We start from the raw sequence: 20,767 nt of genomic DNA on the forward strand, positions 1-20,767 counted from the left end.
TCAGGACGGAGCTTGGATGTCCTTTCCAGGTATTTCCTTACTGCTCTAACAGGGCATAAGAGCCAGTCCTTTGGGTTGTCTGACCGAGGGATCGCTGACATCGAAAAACCCTCAAATCGAGGATCCCAACAAGCCGGGTTCTGTGTTTTGGCCACAAAACTAGGGACGAACTTAAATGAAGCCTCTCGCCACCCCTTTGAGTGCGAGATTTCGTACGATAGTCCGTGTAACTCACTAACTCTCTTTGCCGAAGCCAGGGCCAAGAGGAAGACTGTTTTGAGGGTGAGTTCCTTATCCAGGGTGTCCTTGAGGGGCTCGAAGGGCGGTTTTGACAGGGCTTTGAGTACTCTAGCTAGGTCCCACTGCAGTACCCTCACCTCCTGGGGGGGACATGACTGCTCAAAACTCCTGATGAGCATCGAGAGGTGTCGGGAGGCTCCTAAGTCAATGCCTTTTAGGAGGAAGACCTGACCTAATGCTGCACGTACCCCTTTTATGGCAGGAATGGAAGTGCCCACATCGTCTCTGAGGTACACCAGGAAGTCCGCTATGTCATGAATTGACGCCCTCAAGGGTTTGATAAGGGTTTGATATTCCGGGAAGTGCACCACTTTGAGAAGACTGTCCATTTTGCCTGGTAAACTGCGATTGAGGAACGCCTTAGGTAACCTGACATCCTCGTCGCGGTCCTCGATGAGTATCCATCCTTCTTCAGGAGCCGCTCGATAACCTCCACGCGTGTAGGCGGAGGAATCGAGGGTTTTCGTGAAACTTCTGGAAGTGTGGCTGACGGAGGAGATCTGGCCTGTCTGGGAGTGGCCAAGGAGGAAGAAAAGCTAGTTCTTTTAGGTCTGCGAACCACTCTCTCTCCGGCCACCAAGGCGCTACCAAAGTCATCTGTAGGTTGGCCGTTGTTCTCACTCTGTTGAGTACTTGCCTGATCATCCCGAAGGGAGGGAAGGCGTACACATCGAGGTCGTCCCAAGGATGTTGGAAGGCGTCCTCGAACGCCACTGACGGATCTGGGACTGGAGAACAGAACACGGGGAGCTGGGCGTTCAGATGTGTGGCGAAAAGGTCTACTACCGGAGAGCCCCACTTCAGGATGACTGCCCGAGCTACTCCCTGGTGTAGAGACCATTCTGACCCTATCACCTGGCCTAATCTGATGAGGCTGTCTGCCAGCACGTTCTTCTTTCCTGGGATGAACCTCGCTTTGATTTTGATCCCTTCCTTTGCAGCCCATTCCAGTAGTTTCGTCGATAGAGCGCATAGCTCCTTTGACTTTAGACCCCCTTGCTTCTTTACGTAGGCTACTACCGTGGCATTGTCGCACATCAACGCCACGGTGTTTCCCCGGAGGAGGTGAACGAATTCTTGACACGCCCTCAGCACGGCCATCATCTCCAGAATGTTTGTGTCGCGCTGCTTCCTCGCGGGACCATTTTCCTTTAGTCGACTTGTCGAGTAGGTGAGCCCCCAAACCTTCCTTCGATGCGTCCGTGAACAACAGCATCTCCGGAGGGTCAGGTGCGAAGGGCATCCCCTTCTCTGTGTTCGTTCTGTCGTTCCACCACTGTAGAACTTCCTTCGCTTCTGGGAAAACCGGAACTACTTTGTGGGGATTTCTTCCTTGGGTCCAGTGTTCCTTCAGGTTCCATTGAACCGCCCGGAGTTTGAGTCTCCCCTGTGGCACTAACTTCTCTAACGACACTAGGTGGCCTAGCAACTTCTGCCAATCCTTGGCCCTCCTGGGTTGGTCTGTCAGGAAGGGTTGCAGAACTCGCTCCAGATTTTCCAACCTCTCCAATGAGGGGAAGGCTCTCACCAATCGGGTGTCCAGGACCATCCCCAAGTAGGTCATCCTGGTGATGGGATTCAACTGGGATTTTTCTAAGTTGACTGTGATACCCAATTCTTTGCAGAGACAGAGCAACTTCACGCCTTGCTCCCTCAGTTCTTCCCTTGAGGCTGAAAGAAGCAACCAATCGTCCAGGTATCGGATCAGGCGAATGCCCTGCTCGTGTGACCATACGGAGACCGTCGTGAACACCTGAGGGGCTGTCGACAGGCCGAAGCAAAGGGTCTTGAATTGCAAGACTTGTGTTTCCCACTTTATCCTGAGGAACTTCCTGCTGGAGGGGTGAGCGGGGATTTGAAAGTAAACGTCCTTGAGATCCAGGGACATCATGAAGTCCCCTTCCCTCAAGGCAGCCAACACTGTCCTAGCAGTGTCTATCTTGAAGTCGGTTTTTGCCACAAACTTGTTGAGGGCCGACAGGTCTATGACTGGCCTCCACCCCCGTTGCCTTCTCCACCAGGAAGAGCCTACTGTAGAACACGGGGTGTGTGTGTGTGTGTGCGTCCTCGACTGGTTCCAACGCTCCTTTGGTGATCATGGACGACACCTGTTCTTGCAACGCCGCCCGTTTCAAGGGGTCCTTGGGTATCAACCACTTGGCCTGTAGGGCCGGAATGAGAGGAGGAGGTTCTGCTAGGAAGGGCAGTCTGTAACCCTCCCTCAGGACTGTCACTCTCCAGGGATCCGCACCGTAATCCCGCCATGCTTGCCAAGAGTGTCTGAGGCATCCCCCTACTTGAGGCTCCTGTAGGAGTAGGGGGCCTCTCTTCCTATCTCCTTCTGGAGGAGCAGCCGGACTGACCTCTCCTTGAGTTGCCGAAGGACGGTCTATAGGCCGACTGAGGGGTCGTGTTACCCCTACGGGGGGGCTGCGTTGCTTGGAGCCAAGGGGCCGAAGGAGCCTCTCTTCTAGGCTGGGTAGGAGATGCATGGGATGAATGAGGGACGTCCACAGAGGGTCTCCTGTGCACTGGTCGTCTCATGGGGGGGAGGCCTAGGCTCTCCCACGTCCTTCATTTTCCTAACCCTCTCCATTGTCTCTTCCACTAACTTGAGGGGGAAGATCGACTCGTCCCACACCGAGGAATTCCTCACTTCCTCACTTCTCGGTCGGGCAGTTTCCTCACTAGCTTGCTGAGGACTGTATCCCTCTTCCGCAGAACCCAATTGGTGGCCTGGGAGAGATTGATATGACAAAAATTTAAGGGCTTTGCCCCCTGAGCTGATCAACTCCTTCAACAAGGATTGGTTCTCCGGGAGGGAGAGATCATGTGATGACTGAAAACTCACTAAAGTGCAGGCTCACCAGTCTAACCAGGGGGACACGTATACCAAATCTTGAGCCATGTCCTCCATCATGGAAGTCTCTGAAGGGGAAAAGCACACTGGGGCCGTGGACGCCCTGTCTTCTGCGGCACCTTGGTTCAACGTGGTTATCGCTGACTCAACCGCGCGGGGCCCTCCACAACGACCTTCTGGTACGTAGAACCTCTTCTGCGTCCTAAGACCAGGGAGAAGTTTCGAGGAACTCTGGCTCCTAGGGGCGTCTGCCAGGCCGGCCAAGTACTTATTGATGTGCTCCATCCCAAGATTGACGTCAGGAGCTAGAGGGAGAGCTAAGGAAGGCTTCTGCTGTACAGGATTCTCCACAAGCCTACTGAGTCCGGAGAGCCAGGTCTGTTCCGCCAAGGGCTTGGGCTCATCTAGCCGATGGTGCCGCCTTATGAGGGCCAATACTTTCCGATAGGAGGAGATGTCATCCGAAGAGCACCCTCCTCCTTCTACCAGGGCCTCCGTCACCAAGGGTTGGGTCCCCTGCGCCTCGCAGACAGCTGAGGAGCTGCTGCGGCCTACGTAAGTCGTGTGTGAAGGTGAGCAGTGTCATATCCTAGGAAGTTGGCCTGGAGTTCTTTAGAGGGAAATCTAGGCTAGGACTACCCAATACCACCTCGTCAGGGTATGGGGACATGACAGTATTACAACTTAATACTAGGAACACAAGGGAGCATGGCTTACCTGCAGAGGTTCGAGGTCAGCTGTGCAAAGGACCAAAGATGCTGTTTTTCTCCAAGGAGGAGAGGATGAAGAAAAGAAAAGGGCCAGACAGATCTTTTCATTCACACAGACTAAAACCGGGTAACAATGCCCTCAACCCTCTGCTACTTGTCCAATTAGGAGCCTGAGGTTTAGACCAGCTGTTGTGCAGCCACCACAGGGCCGATAGAAAACGTATCGAGCCTCCTGTGTGTCACGTCTTGCAGGTGGTGGGCTGTGAAGGTCGTCTGACGCTTCCACACCCCAGCTTGCAGGACCTGCGTCACTGAAAAGTTCTTCTTGAAGGCCAGAGACGTAGCAACGCCCGACATCATGCGCCCTAGGGCGCCGCGACGGAGGAGGGTCAGAACTCAAGGCCAGGTGGATCACCTTGCGGATCCAGGCCAAGATGGTATTTCTGGTGACCCTCCTCTTCGTTTCCCTGATGCTGACGAACAAGTTTCGCACCTGGGGGGGGGGGGGGGGGGGGGGCTGCAGCTGTTCTTTTGAGATACAACCTCAGACTCCTGACTAGGCACAGTAGGAGATGGTCTGGGTCATCTGTTACAGAACGAAGACTCGAGACCTGGAAAGAGTCGAACCTAGGGTCCTGCACTCCCGGGTTCTGAGTCTTAGCAACAAACTCAGGGACGAAGCCGAACGTTACCTCCCCCCATCACCTTGAATGGGCGACGTCGTAGGAGAGACCATGCAATTCACTGACTCGCTTGGCCGAGGCCAGAGCTAGAAGGAACACCGTCTTCCAGGTAAGGTGGCGATCAGAAGCCTGGCGCAATGGTTCGTAGGGAGGCCTCTTAAGAGACCTGAGAACCTGAACCACGTTCCAAGGAGGAGGTCTCACTTCCGACTGAGGGCAGGTAAGTTCGTAACTCCGTATGAGAAGAGACAGTTGGAGGAAATGTCCATTCCTTTGAGCCTGAAGGCAAGACTTAAGGCTGAGCGATAGCCTTTCACAGCCGAGACTGAAAGGCGCATTTCTTCCCGCAGATACACAAGGAACTCCGCTATTGCTGGTAAAGTGGCATCGAGGGGAGAAATACCTCTTCCACAGCACCAACCACAGAAGACTCTCCACTTCGCCTGGTAGACTCCTGCGGATGCCCTTCGCAGGTGGCCAGACATCCTTTCCGCAACTTGTTGCGAAAACCCTCTCTCTTTGAGGAGATGCTGGATAGTCTCCAGGCGTGAAGTTGAAGCGAAGGTATGGCTTTGTGAAAGATGTTGGAGTGTGGTTGTTTGAGTAGCTCGTGACGTGGAGGGAGTTCCCTCGGTATCTCCGTGAGGAGCTGCAGAAGGTCCGGAAACCACTCTGCGTGATGCCATAGCGGAGCTATCAAGGTCATCGAGAGGTTGACCGATGTTCTGGTCTTGTTGAGGACCCTCCTCATCAGACAGAACGGGGGAAAGGCGTACACGTCTACGTTGTCCCACCGTTGTTGGAAGGCATCTTGCCAGAGGGCCTCGGGGTCCGGGACTGGAGAGCAGTATAGCGGAAGCTTGGTGTTCAACGCTGTAGCGAACAGGTCCACAGTCGGGGAACCCCACAAAGTCAGGACTTTGTTGGCTATCCAAGGATCCAAGGACCACTCGGTACTCACTATCTGCGTCGCTCTGCTCAGACTGTCGGCGAGCACATTCCTCTTGCCTGGAATGAAGCGAGCCACAAGTGATATCGAGTGGGCTTCGGACAATCTCAGGATCTCTACTGCAAGATGGGACAGCTGTTCCGAAAAGGTACCTCCCTGCTTGCTGATGTAAGCCACCACCGTAGTGTTGTCGCTCATCACCACTACGGAGTGGCCCGCCAGGACTTTGTGGAACTTTTGAAGGGCCAGAAAGACGGCCTTCATCTCCAGCAGGTTTATGTGAAGGTACTTTTCTGATTCCGACCACAGGCCTGAGGCCCTGTGGTTCAGAACGTGGGCACCCCACCCCTTGTTTGATGCGTCCGAAAACAGCATCAACTCCGGGGTAGAGACGAGAAGATCCACTCCCTTTCGCAGGTTCTCGTCTGCCACCCACCATCCGAGGTCCGCTCGTTCCGCAGATCCCATGGGGATCAAGATGTCTGGGGAGTCGGGTCCTTGACGCCACCAAGACTTGAGTCGCCACTGAAGGGATCTCATCCTGAGACGACTGTTGGGAACGAGGCAGGTCAGGGAGGAGAGATGGCCGAGGAGACGAAGACAAGACTGGCCTGAGAGCTCTTCTCGATTGAGGAAAGGTTTCACAACCTTCCTCAGCCTCGCTATCCTTTCGTCTGATGGGAAGGCTTTGTGGAGATTGGTGTCTATGATCATGTCTAGATACACCAGCTTCTGAGAAGACTTCTCGAGGTTTACCACGATCCCAAGATCCCGGCAAACCTCGAGGAGCTTGTCTCGGTGACGAAGAAGGGATGCCTCTGAGTCTGCCAGGATCAGCCAGTCGTCCAGGTAACGGAGGAGACGGATGCCGATCCTGTGAGCCCAAGAAGAGATGATGGTGAAGACTCTGGTGAACACCTGAGGAGCTGTGGAGAGACCGAAACACAGCACCTTGAACTGGAAGATCTTGTTGTCTAGGCAAAATCTCAGGTACTTCCTTAAAGACGGATGAATTGGGATCTGAAAGTACGCGTCCTTCAGATCCAGTGTGCACATGAAGTCTCGCGGTCTCACAGCAAGCCTGACCGTGTCTGCCGTCTCCATACTGAACGGGGTCTGCTTGACAAACCCGTTCAGTGTCGAGAGGTCGATGACTGGTCTCCAGCCTCCAGACGCCTTTCTCACAAGAAAGAGTCGACTGTAAAAGCCCGGGGACCCGTCCACGACCTCCTGGAGAGCGTCCTCCTCCAACATGGTCTGGACCTCGGCCTGAAGGGCCTGCCCTTTTGCCGATCCCATGGCAAAAGAGTTCAACGACACTGGATTCGCTGTCAGGGGAGGGAGAGATGCTGTGAACGGGACGCGATACCCTAGGGATATCACGGAGACCGTCCAGGCATCCGCCCCGAGTTGCTGCCACCTTGCTGTGCAACTCTGCAGGCATCCCCCCCACTGGTGGACACGCGGGGGGAATGCCAACCGTAGCGCTTCCGGCCTCGGCCGGAGCCTCTAGGATTCTTGCCTCCCCTGGAGGACTTTTTACCCCTCCTGCCCTTGGCAGGAAAGGGTTTAGACACCTTGGACTTCGCTGCTACGGTAGTCTTCCTCGTATCCTTGACGGGACGAGGCTGCTGAACCGCCGGGGGCTTATAGGGCCTCGATGTAAGGGCCCTATGGATGAGAGAATCCTGGTTGGATTTCCTCCACCTCTCGGCAGAGAGCTCCACATCCTTAGGCTTAAACACATTACGGTCTACGCTACCTCTCGCCGGCCTCTCGGAAGAGGCCGCCCGAGCGGGAGCTTCGGAGGAGGAATGGGCGGCGGAAGAGGAAGACTTAGGATTTTCTCCTTTCCGAGAAACCTCGGAAGGAGAACGATCCCTCTTAGCCTTCTTCTTACGTCGCCGGGCAAACCTCTCCCACTGGGAGGTAGACCACTCCCTACACTCAATACACAAATTCGAACTATCACACCGTTGGCCCCGACACTGGGGGCATAAGGAGTGCGGGTCCGTCTCCACGGCCGACATAAAGGTCCCGCAAGGGCGGCCGGGAAGTCCAGGGCAGGTACGCATTGTCAGTAGAGGCCAACTTCACACGCTCTATTAAAGAGAGAAAGCAAAAACAGATTAATATGGCGGTCAAAGCGAGGGAGAGCACAGACAGGCCTGTTCTCTTCCCGAGCCAGAAGTAAAGTGAGTTAATTACCGGTGTGTGTGAGCGGGGAGGGGTAGCTAGCTACCCCTCCCAACTCCCCACTAACTAGCGGTGGGGGTAGGAAACCCTCGTTAAAACTTTATGGCTCGTCATCGGCTGTCGCCAAAGTAATTACCCCATGTAAATAGCGTTGGTTTGTATTCAGTTACGGAACAAACTGTCATTAACCTAGTAAGATGGCTATCATTCACTGTCCATAGCTGGCTTTGATAAGAGACGTTTCAATCAACCCTGACACTGATGTTATGACAGAAGTTCACTTCAAGGACTTGGGGCCCTCAAGGAGACTGCACAGGTACCATTTAATGGTCTTTCTTTTACTGCTACCTTAGACTTAACTTTAGAAGAGCGTGTTGTGTAAACACTAATCTTTGAACCGATCCATTTTTTTTTCTACTCGATGGCAAAACATGCTGTGATGAGAAAAACAAGAAACTGGAATCATTTCTAAAAATAATTTTCATTATTCTTGAATGTGCCATGTGGCATTCATAATTCTTATATGAAACAATTCCTCACAGTACCAAATAAGCTTACACCAATTCAAATAATTTACCTAATTTACTTCTTGAAGTGATAACCCATTTTCCAATGATTTTCATAAAGTAACAACTTGGGTATTACTAACCAAAATTTAATTAGAATTTCTCAAATATATAATATATAAAGCCAAATAACTTACCCTACATACAGGGCACTGGAATGTTAGAGCTTTAAGAGCAGCTTTCTTCTGCTCATTAGCATTATGACCCTGTTTTGACTTAATAGCTTGTTGCTTTGCCATATTTTTTGCTTGGGACTGAGCTTTCTGATGTCCACGCGCCATTATTACACCTGAAATAAAAAAAAATTTATATCAATTCAAAAAACATTACTAATTCACACAAGTGAGAATTGAAAGGAGTGGCGAGATATTGCTGTACCTGAGGAACAACTGATGATCAGCATTTTGAGACTACAAAGCACTAAAAATTTCAAAAATCGCTAATTTGGAGGTAACTTTTATTTATCCCAACTATACAAACTTGAAGTTCTTTACTATGGGAAGAGAGATCAGTGCAAGCTGGCTGCATACGGCTATGAAAATTTTAACATGGTGTAAACAACCAGTGATTATATAGAAAAAATGTAAAACCTCTCGAGTGATGAAAGCACATACATGGAATTAAGAAAAAATCCTATTGTCTGTCAAGCAATCCTATTGAGTCTGTGAATAGTAATTACAACATAAAAGTGAAAGAGTTACTAAAAGGGAATGAAGATATGAAAAAAAAGTTTGTACAATATCACCAACAATGGCATATATGTATGGAACTATTAAAACTCATAAGCCAAATTATCCAGCTAGGCCAATAATTAGCTCTGTAGGTTCAGCAGCATATAAATTATCTAAGTACCTTGTGAATATCCTTAACCCTTTAGTTGGCACCATCTCAGATTAAAATGTAAAAATAATGTAGACTTGATTAACAAATTGAATAATGTACAGATTAACAGTATCTGTAGGTTTGTCAGTTTAGATGTAGTCTCACTATTCACAAGAGTACCCAATGATGATGTATTGGAATTTTTATCTGAAACCTTAGATAATGGGCAATTGAATTTACCATTTTCCAAAAATACCTTAACAGAGTTAACTAAACTATGTATAAGAGATTGCAAATTCTAATCTAATAGGAAATTTTATGCACAAACTTCTGGTATGGCTATGGGAAACCCTTTATCCCCAGTACTTAGTAATCTATATATGGAATTTTCTGAAAGAAGAATCTTAAACATCATACCTAATAATGTAAAATGGTTTTGCTATACTGACAACATAATGTGTGTGGGCAGGAAATGAAAATTTAGATACTTTCTGTTCATGGTTTGAATAGCTTGGTGACGTCAATAAATTTCACCATGGAACTGGAGAATAATTGTACCCTACCTTTTTAGGACTGACGTACACACAGGTGTAACAACAGACTTAAGTTTAGTGTATATAGAAAGCCAACGAATACCTCAGCATATGTCCATTACTACTCAAATCAAAGCAACAAAGTTAAGAAATCTGTATTTACTTTGTTTTTAAGAACATTTTGAGTCTACTGCCGTAAATATATTGATGACGAAATAAATGAGATTAGAGCAATAGGTAAGAAACTGAAGTACCCTGAAATTGTGTTAAATGATGCACTAAGATCAGCAAAAAAGATCTTTTTCAATAATGATAACAGGAAGAACTACAATACACAAAAATGTTATTTTGATAATAAAATAAATTTTTGAATATACTTACCCGGTGATTATAATAGCTGCAACTCTGTTGCTCGACAGAAAACTCTAAGGTAAAATTCGCCAGCGATCGCTACACAGGTTGCGGGTGTGCCCAACAGCGCCATCTGTCGTCCAGATACCCAGTACTCAATGTAAACAAAGAACTCAATTTTCTCCTCGTCCCACTGCGTCTCTATTGGGGAGGAAGGGAGGGTCCTTTAATTTATAATCACCGGGTAAGTATATTCAAAAATTTATTTTATTATCAAAATAACATTTTTCAATATTTAACTTAGCCGGTGATTATAATAGCTGATTCACACCCAGGGGGGTGGGTAGAGACCAGCAAAATATGTTTACATTATTATGAGCTAAGAATTTTTATTTCATTTTAGAAGTTATCAAAATAACAAAAACAAAATAAATAGGTACCTGGTAAGGAAGTCGACTTGAACAATTACTCTGCCTTTTTAAGTACGTCTTCCTTACGGAGCCTACGATCCTCTTAGGATGCTGATCGACCCCTAGGATCTGAAGTATCAAGGGTTGCAACCCATACAACAGGACCTCATCAAAACCCCTAATCTAGGCGCTCTCAAGAAATGACTTTGACCACCCGCCAAATCAACCAGGATGCGAAAGGCTTCTTAGCCTTCCGGACAACCCAAAAAACAACAATAAAAACATTTCAAGAGAAAGATTAAAAGGGTATGGAATTAGGGAATTGTAGTGGTTGAGCCCTCACCCACTACTGCACTCGCTGCTACGAATGGTCCCAGTGTGTAGCAGTTCTTGTAAGGAGACTGGACATCTTTCAAGTAAAATGACGCGAACACTGACTTGCTTCTCCAATAGGTTGCGTCCATTATACTTTGCAGAGATATATTTTGCTTAAAGGCCACGGAAGTTGTTACAGCTCTAACTTCGTGCGTCTTCACCTTAAGCAAAGTTCGGTCTTCCTCACTCAGCTGTGAATGAGCTTCTCGTATTAACAATCTGATAAAGTCTGACCAAGCATTCTTTGACAAAGGCAAGGATGGTTTCTTAACTGAACACCATAAAGCTTCAGATTGGCCTTGTAAAGGTTTAGTACGCTTTAAATAGAACTTAAGAGCTCTAACAGGGCATAAGACTCTTTCTAGTTCATTGCCTACGATCTCCGATAAGCTGGGAATATCGAAAGATTTAGGCCAAGGCCGAGAAGGCAGCTCATTTTTGGCTAGAAAACCAAGTTGTAGCGAACAAGTGGCTTTTTCTGACGAAAATCCTATGTTCTTGCTGAAGGCATGAATCTCACTGACTCTTTTAGCCAGGGCTAAGCATACCAGGAAAAGAGTCTTAAGAGTGAGATCTTTCAGGGAGGCTGATTGTAACGGCTCCAACCTGTCTGATATGAAGAATCTTAGTACCACGTCTAAATTCCATCCAGGGGTAGCCAAACGACGCTCCTTGGTTGTCTCAAAAGACTTAAGGAGGTCTTGCAGATCTTTATGTTTGGAAAGATCTAAGCCTCTATGCCGGAAGACCGATGCCAACATGCTTCTGTAGCCCTTGATAGTGGGAGCTGAAAGGGATCGTCCTTTTCTCAGGTATAAGAGAAAAACAGCTATTTGAGCTACAGAGGTACTGGTCGAGGATACAGAAACTGACTTGCACCAGTCTCGGAAGACTTCCCGCTTCGATTGGTAGACTCTAATGGAAGAAGCTCTCCTTGCTCTAGCAATCGCACTGGCTGCTTCCTTCGAAAAGCCTCTAGCTCTCGAGAGTCTTTCGATAGTCTGAAGGCAGTCAGACGAAAAGCGTGGAGGCTTTGGAGTACCTTCTTTACGTGTGGCTGACGTAGAAGGTCTACCCTTAGAGGAAGACTACTGGGAACGTCTACTAACCATCGAAGTATCTCGGTGAACCATTCTCTCGCGGGCCAGAGGGAAGCAACTAACGTCAACCTTGTCCCTTCGTGAGAGGCGAACTTCTGCAGTACCTTGTTGACAATCTTGAACGGTGGGAATGCGTAGAGATCCAGATGTGACCAATCTAGGAGGAAAGCATCTATATGTATTGCTGCTGGGTCCGGGACTGGAGAGCAATAGATTGGAAGCCTCTTGGTCAGCGAGGTTGCAAAGAGATCTATGGATGGTTTACCCCAAGTGGCCCAAAGTCTCTTGCACACATCCTTGTGGAGGGTCCATTCGGTTGGAATTACTTGCCCTTTCCGACTGAGACAATCTGCTATGACGTTCAAGTCGCCTTGGATGAACCTCGTTACTAGGGAGATGTCTTGACCTTTTGACCAGATGAGCAGGTCCCTTGTGATCTCGTACAACGTCAGTGAGTGGGTACCTCCTTGTTTGGAGATGTACGCCAAGGCCGTGGTGATGTCCGAGTTAACTTCCACCACTTTGCTTCGAAGGAGAGACTTGAAGCTTTTCAAGGCCAGATGTACTGCCAACAGCTCCTTGCAGTTGATATGCATGCTCCTCTGACTCGAGTTCCACAGTCCTGAGCATTCCCGACCGTCTAGTGTCGCGCCCCAGCCCACGTCCGATGCGTCCGAGAAGAGAACGTGGTTGGGAGTCTGAACAGCCAGGGGAAGACCCTCTCTTAGGTTGATATTGTCCTTCCACCAAGTCAGACAAGACTTTATCTTTTCGGAAACCGGGATCGAGACCGCTTCTAGCGTCTTGTCCTTTTTCCAGTGAAAAGCTAGATGGTATTGAAGAGGACGGAGGAGTAGTCTTCCTAGTGACACAAATTGTTCCACGGATGACAGCGTCCCTACCAGACTCATCCACAGCCTGACTGAGCAGGGCTTGATCTATTCTGGGGGCTGATCGTCTTGTTGTTCAGCAACGTCCTCATCAGAGGGTTCCTCATCCGAAAACTGATGAGGAAACGGCAACGGAGTGGGCAACGTCTGGCTCGCTGAGTCCGGTCGCACTGATGGATGCGTGACGGAACCGGACGCAATATCATGGAACTGCTGCACAGTCTGTGAACTGTCAACAACCATGGGTGCGCGAGGAAGCACAGCGTCAACCCGAGACTGTCTAGACCGTCTGGGTTGTGCAGTCAACACCCTACCGGGTTGCTGAGGTTGACGCACTGCGTCAAAACAAGTCACCTCTGCTGGTTGTTGAACGTCCTGAACGTCAACAACCACCTCCGAGCGTCGCTTAACGTCAACGTGCGGCTGGCAACCCACACTGGGTCGCATCGGTGGAGGAACCACCTCAACTGGCAGACGCGAGTAGGTTACCTCAGCGTCAACAGGGCGCACAACCGACCGGTTGGAAGGTTGTTGGCCAGAAGGTTCGGTAGCAACCTTCTCCGCATTAAAGTCTTCTATCAAGGACTCCAGCTTGGACTGCATGTCTTGCAGCAAAGCCCATTTAGGGTCTACGGGAGCAGGTGTGGCAACAGACGGGGTTAGCGACTGAGGCGGTACCGTTTACCATCCCTGAAAGCCTTGTTATGCGTGACATAATTGTACAGCAAAACTTCAAAGGCTCGAAAACAGCTGTGAAGTTGACCTGTAAACAACTTGGAGCGTCTCCTGGCCAGGCGCCAGGGAGAGTCTACAAGAATTGAGAAGTCTATCTGGGCAGAGGCATGAACTCCCAAGCCGAGAACTTCTCTCGTGTCATATCAGACTCTCGCTCTATAAACCAGTTTAAAAGAAGGGAAAGCAAAGGCTGTATCCCCCAAACTCCTCCTGGTGAAAAACCAGTCGCTTAGCCAACGTAAAGCTCTCTAGGAGAGCGAGAGAGCACTAGCTTAAAAACAACGGCTTCGAAGTAGCTAGGCCTAGTGTAAGCTCTGACGTTTAGGCGAACGAGGAGCAGCAGTTACAAAAAGATCCGGACAAAGATCCTTAAAAAAATCATCATGATTTAATTAAAGTCCATAGGAGGCTAAGCAGCTTTAGGCTCCACTCCATCTGACAGAGTCCTCAAGGGAATATCAGTAGTAGGGAGAACAGCAACTTCCTCATCTACAGGAACCTTGTCCGATAAAAGCTGAGTCTCAAGCAAGGGAGAGACCTACCGTGGTGGCAATGCTTTACAAGCAGAGTCCACACTCACTGGTGCATTAGTAGCGGACCAGAACGCAACGTCATGTAACTGCTTGACAGTCTGTGAACTGTCAACAACTGAACTGTCAACCACAACAGGTGCGTGAGGACGCACAGCGTCCACTCGAGACTGCTTTGACTGCCTAGACTGAGCAGTCAAAACAACTCTAGAATGCGGAGGTTGACGCACAGCGTCAAAACAAGTCAACTCCGATTGTTAGTGAACGTCTTGAACGTCAACAGGAGCATCAGCAAGTGGCCTAACGTCCAAATGCGGCTGAAAAAACCACACGAGACCGCATCGAGTGTGGTTCTAAACAACCTGACTGACGTGACTAAGCTACGCCAACGTCAACAGTAAGCACAAAGGAACGTTAGGTTGGCTGAAAGCCAGGATATCGATGAGATTAACGGCTAGACTCAACGGACTAATCGGCAGAATAGTCTTCCATAAGGGAGGCAAGCATATACTGCATGTCTTGCCATACAACCCATTAAGGATCAACGGAAATGGTTGTGGTAAGAGACGAGGGTAACGTCTGTGACCGCAACACTTTGCCTACAAAAAAAGACTCTCGGAGTCTGTGTTACGCTTTTGTTAGGCGGCGAGCAGTTATCCGATGACTGCATAGGGTCAGAGCTGTCCTAATGGTTGTAACCAGGACGCTGGACCTGTCCTGAAAGGACTGACTTTCGCTTAAGGGCTTCGAAACCTTGTGACAGGTTTCTTATGCGAAAAGCCTTCGGATGACAAGGAGAAACAACGTCTCTCTCGTCTTATGGTAGGGGAGATCTTGGTAAGATACACCCGATACCATAGAGGGAAAACGTCTGTTCGTTGGTCAAGGCCTCTCGAACCCATAAGTCGTTTGACATTACTTCTCCCCTGGGCTTGGGAGCATGTAAGAGGTCCCGGACTAGGTGAACGACAGGCACGAACAGACGAACCCTCGGACGCAACACTGTAACACTTTGCGCATATCACTTTACCACTTCGATTTTCTGTTTTGCACTTATTTCACTGAAATCGAAACTTTTACTGATTTCTACCTGAAACGCGCAATTCTACCCTTCATTAAAAGGTAGTAATTGCGAAATCAGTCGTATAATGCAAGCTCATTAATACCAGCAAAAAACAGAAAACATATTTTAAGATAAAAAAATCAGTGGCTGGGAAAGAGACTAAACACTAGTTCATATAACTACGTTTTCAATCTCTCACCGCACATAGCCTGGGGACGAGAATAAAAAACTAAAACGTTTTATCCTACCTCCCCGTACAGCGACTAGGGACGAGAGTAACTCGAGAACAACGTTACCCGCTTGAACGGAACGTTTTCTCTCCTCTCTCTCCCTCCGTCTCTATCTCTCTCCCTCCGTCTCTATCTCTCTCTCTCTTTCTCTCTTGATTTCGCACCTAAGAGAAGAGCCCAATTATATTTCGTCAAAAAAACATGTTATTTGACTAAAGGAAAAAACTGAAAGGTTTTTCAATTAAAAAGTTCCTTTAAAATAGAATTTAAAACATTTAAGCTAAGAAAGAATGAACAAAACGTCAGAATCGATTTACTCTTACTGCAAAGTGAAACCGTGATACACTCTCTCTCTATCGTAACGATAGAGCGCATGTTGAACGTCCTGAACGTCAACAACTGCGTAGCATAAATAAACTAAACGTTAGTTCATCTTTGAAAACAGTACGAAGACTATCAAAGAAATTCTTTCATAAAATATTACATTTAAAAAGTTTTAAATCCTTAGCTCTTTAAAAGCTAATTACGATATAAAGGGCTCAACGTTGATTAACTTCGGTTTCCAAGTTAGGACCGCCTACTCTCAGGAAAGGTCTACAGTATATAAACAAAACATTAAAATTATTTTTATATGTTTATAATAAATGGAAAGTTAATCGAAGAGGCCTAATAAAGGCGGAGAGATATAAAATATATAGAGGAAAATCTATAACGTGATATAATTACTAAAAGCCTAAACACACTTCCGTCTAAGGGAAGGGTCGGCCATTTAAAAGTGAAAGAAAGTCCATACTCTCTTTGTCACCATAATTTAATCTATCCAAAACGAGTTCAAGATTTAAGATGAAGATAAAACACCTGCACAGCGAAAGCTCAAAACTAGAATAGTGTACTTCACCAATTAGTTGTGAAAACAAATCCAGTTTAGCAACAGCGAATAAGCACGTCTTGTCGGGAGCACGACAGAGAGAAAATTGAGTTCTTTGTTTACATTGAGTACTGGGTATCGGGACGACAGATGGCGCTGTTGGGCACACCCGCAACCTGTGTAGCGATCGCTGGCGAATTTTACCTTAAGAGTTTTCTGTCGAGCAACAGAGTTGCAGCTATTATAATCACCGGCTAAGTTAAATATTGAAAATTTACTTGTACTGCCTTATAGTAATTCTTTTAAAGATATTCCCTAACTGTTGAAATATTTCAATGTAAATGTAGTATTTGAGAGTAGCAATACAATAAAAACAGCTTCAATAAAGAATTCTCCTGACATTACAATTGGATGTGTATATCATATTCCATGAAATTTAAGTGAAAAAAATCAATATTGGTTAAACTTTAACCGGTAAAGCCCTAGAAAAGAGAATTGAACATAAGAAAAGTGTCAGATATGCTCAAGATGATAGTGCACTCTTTGCCCCCGTTAGAGATAAAAATCACACTATCAATTGGTCATGTGCAAAGAAATTGGTTCATAAATAACTTATTGGAAAGATACATCATAGAGTCCAGTTCCATAAAAGAAACCTTTGATAACAGCTTGAATATTGGACATGGAATGTATACACTCAACGCCTTTATATGTAAAGAGATTTGCAAGCTATATATATATAATATATATATATATATATATATATATATATATATATATATATATATATATATAAACTTTAACCACTTGATGTAGAACTGAATGTACTGGAGATAATTAAAATTACTGTGAAATTAATATTTAGACCTAAGCTACCATCCATTGATAGGTACAATTATTTCAAAGTATATAAATCATTGTTAAGTTAGATATATGTACTGATATATACGTAATTGTATGTTTATGGTGATAAGGTTATATGTGCATAGCTATATAGCGTATACATGTTAATCATGTGAACAAACATATATATAAGTCATGTATGTGTCTGTTTATGTATACCTGTATGTGTACATGTATGTATATGTCTATGTATATTTTTATGCAAGTGTCTATATGAATGCCTGTATGTGTATACATATGTATATGTCTATGTATATATCTATATATGAATGTTCTATATATATATATATATATATATATATATATATATATATATATATATATATATATATATACTATATATATATGTATATACTATAATATATATATATATATATATATATATACACATATATATACATATATATACATATATGTATATACATATATGTATATACATATATGTATATACATATATGTATATACATATACAGTATGTATATACATATATGTATATACATATAATTTTGCTTATGTATTTATATGAATAAGGCTACCATTACTGACATATACATAAAAAAAAAATAATTACCATTCACCAGAAATGACCCCTTTGGCAGGTGTCTAAAGAGGTCTGATCTCTGCCCAGGAAACACCAGGCAGGTAGCTGGTATGAGAGCGTAATTGTTCTATAAGTCTCTACTATATGTATGTTCATAGGTTTACTGTATCTATAAAACGTAAAGAAACCTCGATCAATAAATCAGTCCTCTGAAGTAGTATCACGATACTAGCCAGGACTTAGTCTTATATTTCATATTTTCATTTTCCTTGAGGTTCTTTTGCATAAACATGACAAATTCAAAGATAATTTGTATTTTTCCTAACCATACAAACCTTAGCTATTTACATTGGGTTTACCTTTTAGCGCAGCTGAAATGACGAGCCAATAGTTTTAACGAGGGTTAATTACCCCCTTGCTAGTTAGCGGGGGGGTAGGGGAAGGGTAGCTTGCTACCCTCCCCCACACACACACACACACCGGTGACTTGCTTCACTTTCACTTAGAGGTAGACTTGACTTGGGGGTCAGGGATGGCGGGCACATATGTGTAAATAGCTAAGGTTTGTATGGTTAGGAAAAATACAAATTATCTTCGAATTTGTCATTTGTTCCGTAACCGAAATACAAACCACGCTATTTACATTGGGTGACTTACCCCTTAGGAAGGGTGGAAAGTCCCCAGCCTTACTGACTTCGGCTTGCCCGGGGGCTCGATCCCTCAGTGAGCAGCACTAGAGAAAGGGAGCCCCTGTACCTCACAAGTTCCTAGCATCGCTAGGAACAGTGGCCTACATAAGCAGTGTGTGGAGGAGTGTGTGACTCGTCCTATGAAGTTGACCTTGAGACCTTCAGATAGGAATTATAGGATAGGACATTCCCAATACCACTACGTCAGGGTATGGGAGACGCAACAGTATTAAGCTTAATACTAGGAGCACAAAGAAGCATGGGTTACCTGCAAAGGGCGAGGTCAGCTATGCGAGGACCAGGATGCTGCTTCCCCAAGAGAGGGGAGAATGAAGAAAGAAGTAAGGGTCAGACATACTCTTTCATTCACGCAGACTAAGACCGGGTAACAACGCCCTCAACCTACTGCTACTTGTCCAAAAAGGAGCCTGAGGCTAGACCAGCTGTTGTGCAGCCACCACAGGGCCGATAGAAAACGTATCGAGGCTCCTGTGGGTCACGTCTTGCAGGTAGTGGGCTGTGAAGGTCGTCTGACGCTTCCAGACCCCAGCTTGAAGTACCTGCGTCACAGAGAAGTTTCTCTTGAAGGCCAGGGATGTAGCAATACCCCTGACATCGTGGGCCCGAGGGCGACGTGACGGAGGAGGGTCAGGATTCAAGGCATGGTGGATAACCCTTCGAATCCAAGCTGAGATGGTGTTCCTGGTGACCCTCCTCTTAGTCCTGCCAGTGCTCACAAACAAAGCTCGCACTTGAGGACGGACTGCAGCCGTTCTCTTCAAGTAGTGCCTCAGACACCTCACTGGACATAGTAGCAGCTGGTCTGGGTCGCTTGTTACAGAACGGAGACTCGCGATCCTGAAAGAGTCGAAGCGAGGATCCGGCACCCCAGGATTCTGAGTCTTGGCAACAAACTCAGGGACGAACCTGAACATTACCTCCCCCCATCCCCTTGAATGGGCGATGTCGTACGAGAGACCATGAAGTTCACTAACCCGCTTGGCCGAAGCCAAAGCGAGTAGGAAAGCCGTCTTCCAAGACAGGTGGCGATCGGAGGCCTGGCGTAATGGTTCGAAGGGAGGTCTCTTAAGAGACCTGAGGACTCGAACCACGTTCCAAGGAGGAGGCCTCACTTCCGACTGGGGGCAAGTAAGCTCATAGCTACATATGAGTAAAGAGTTCTAGCGATGAAGAAATATCCACGCCCTTCAGTCTGAAGGCCAAGCTTAAGGCTGAGCGATAGCCTTTCACTGCCGAGACAGAAAGGCGCATTTCTTCCCGCAGATGAACGAGGAAGTCCGCTATTGCTGGAATAGTGGCATCGAGTGGAGAGATACCCATTCCACGACACCAGCCACAAAAGACTCTCCACTTTGCTTGGTAGACTCCCTCAGAGGACCTTCGCAGGTGCCGAGACATTCTCTCCGCAACCTGTTGCGAAAAGCCTCTCTCCGCGAGGAGACGCTGGATAGTCTCCAGGCGTGAAGCCGAAGCGAGGCTACGGCCCTGTGAGGGACGCCGGAGTGGGGTTGTCTGAGAAGCTCGCGTCGTGGAGGAAGCTCCCTCGGGAGCTGCAGAAGGTCCGGAAACCATTCCGCGTGATGCCATAGCGGAGCTACCAGTCATCGAACAGTTGACCGATAGTCTGGTCCTGTTGAGCACCCTCCTCATCAGACAGAACGGTGGGAAGGCGTACACGTCGATGTTGTCCCACCGTTGCTGGAAAGTATCTTACCAGAGTGCCTTGGGGTTCGGGACTGGGGAGCAGTACAGGGGCAGCTTGAAGTTCAAAGCTGTCGCGAACAACTCCAAGGATCCAAAGACCACTCGGTACTCACTATCTGCGAGGCCCTGCTCAGACTGTCGGCGAGCACATTCCTCTTGCCAGGAATGAAGCGAGCTGATAGTGTTATCGAGTGGATTTCGGTCCACCTCAGAGTCTCTACTGCAAGATGGGATAGCTGCTGTGAAAAAGTGCCTCCCTGCTTGTTGATATAAGCCACTACCGTGGTGTTGTTGCTCATCACCACCACTGAGTGACCCGCCAGGGAAAGTTGGAACTGCTGAAGAGCCAGAAAGACGGCCTTCAATTCTAGCAGGTTGATGTGTAGGCACTTTTCTGATTCTGACCAAAGGCCTGAGCCCCTTTGGTTCAGAACATGCGCCCCCCGCCCTTCTTTTGACGCGTCCGAAAACAGAGTCAATTCCGGGGGGAGGACGAGAAGACTCACTCCCTTTCGTAGGTTCTCGTCGACCAGCCACCATCGCAAGTCCGTCTGTTCCAGAGACCTCATTGGGATCAGAATGTCCGGGGAATCGGATCCTTGATTCCACCGGGACTTGAGCCGCCATTGAAGGGATCTCATCCTGAGGCGGCTGTTTGGAACCAGACGAGCCAGGGAGGATAGGTGACCTAAGAGACGCAACCACGATTGGGCGGGGAGTTCTTCTCGCCTGAGGAAG

General features: G+C 47.2%; 1 protein-coding gene across 1 annotated transcript in view; it reads right to left on the reverse strand.

Moving 5' to 3' along the window:
• The window catches only part of LOC137640015 (zinc finger protein 706-like), a 51,259-nt gene that overhangs the window by 17,195 nt on the left and 13,297 nt on the right, over positions 1-20,767 (reverse strand). Inside the window, exon 2 of the mRNA XM_068372373.1 lies at positions 8,402-8,553. Within this exon, the coding sequence (XP_068228474.1) occupies positions 8,402-8,545 (144 nt within the window). The 5' untranslated portion in view covers positions 8,546-8,553. The remainder of the gene's footprint in view (positions 1-8,401; positions 8,554-20,767) is intronic.

This window comes from Palaemon carinicauda, chromosome 4, assembly GCF_036898095.1.
Source record: "Palaemon carinicauda isolate YSFRI2023 chromosome 4, ASM3689809v2, whole genome shotgun sequence".
Taxonomy (NCBI): domain Eukaryota; kingdom Metazoa; phylum Arthropoda; class Malacostraca; order Decapoda; family Palaemonidae; genus Palaemon; species Palaemon carinicauda.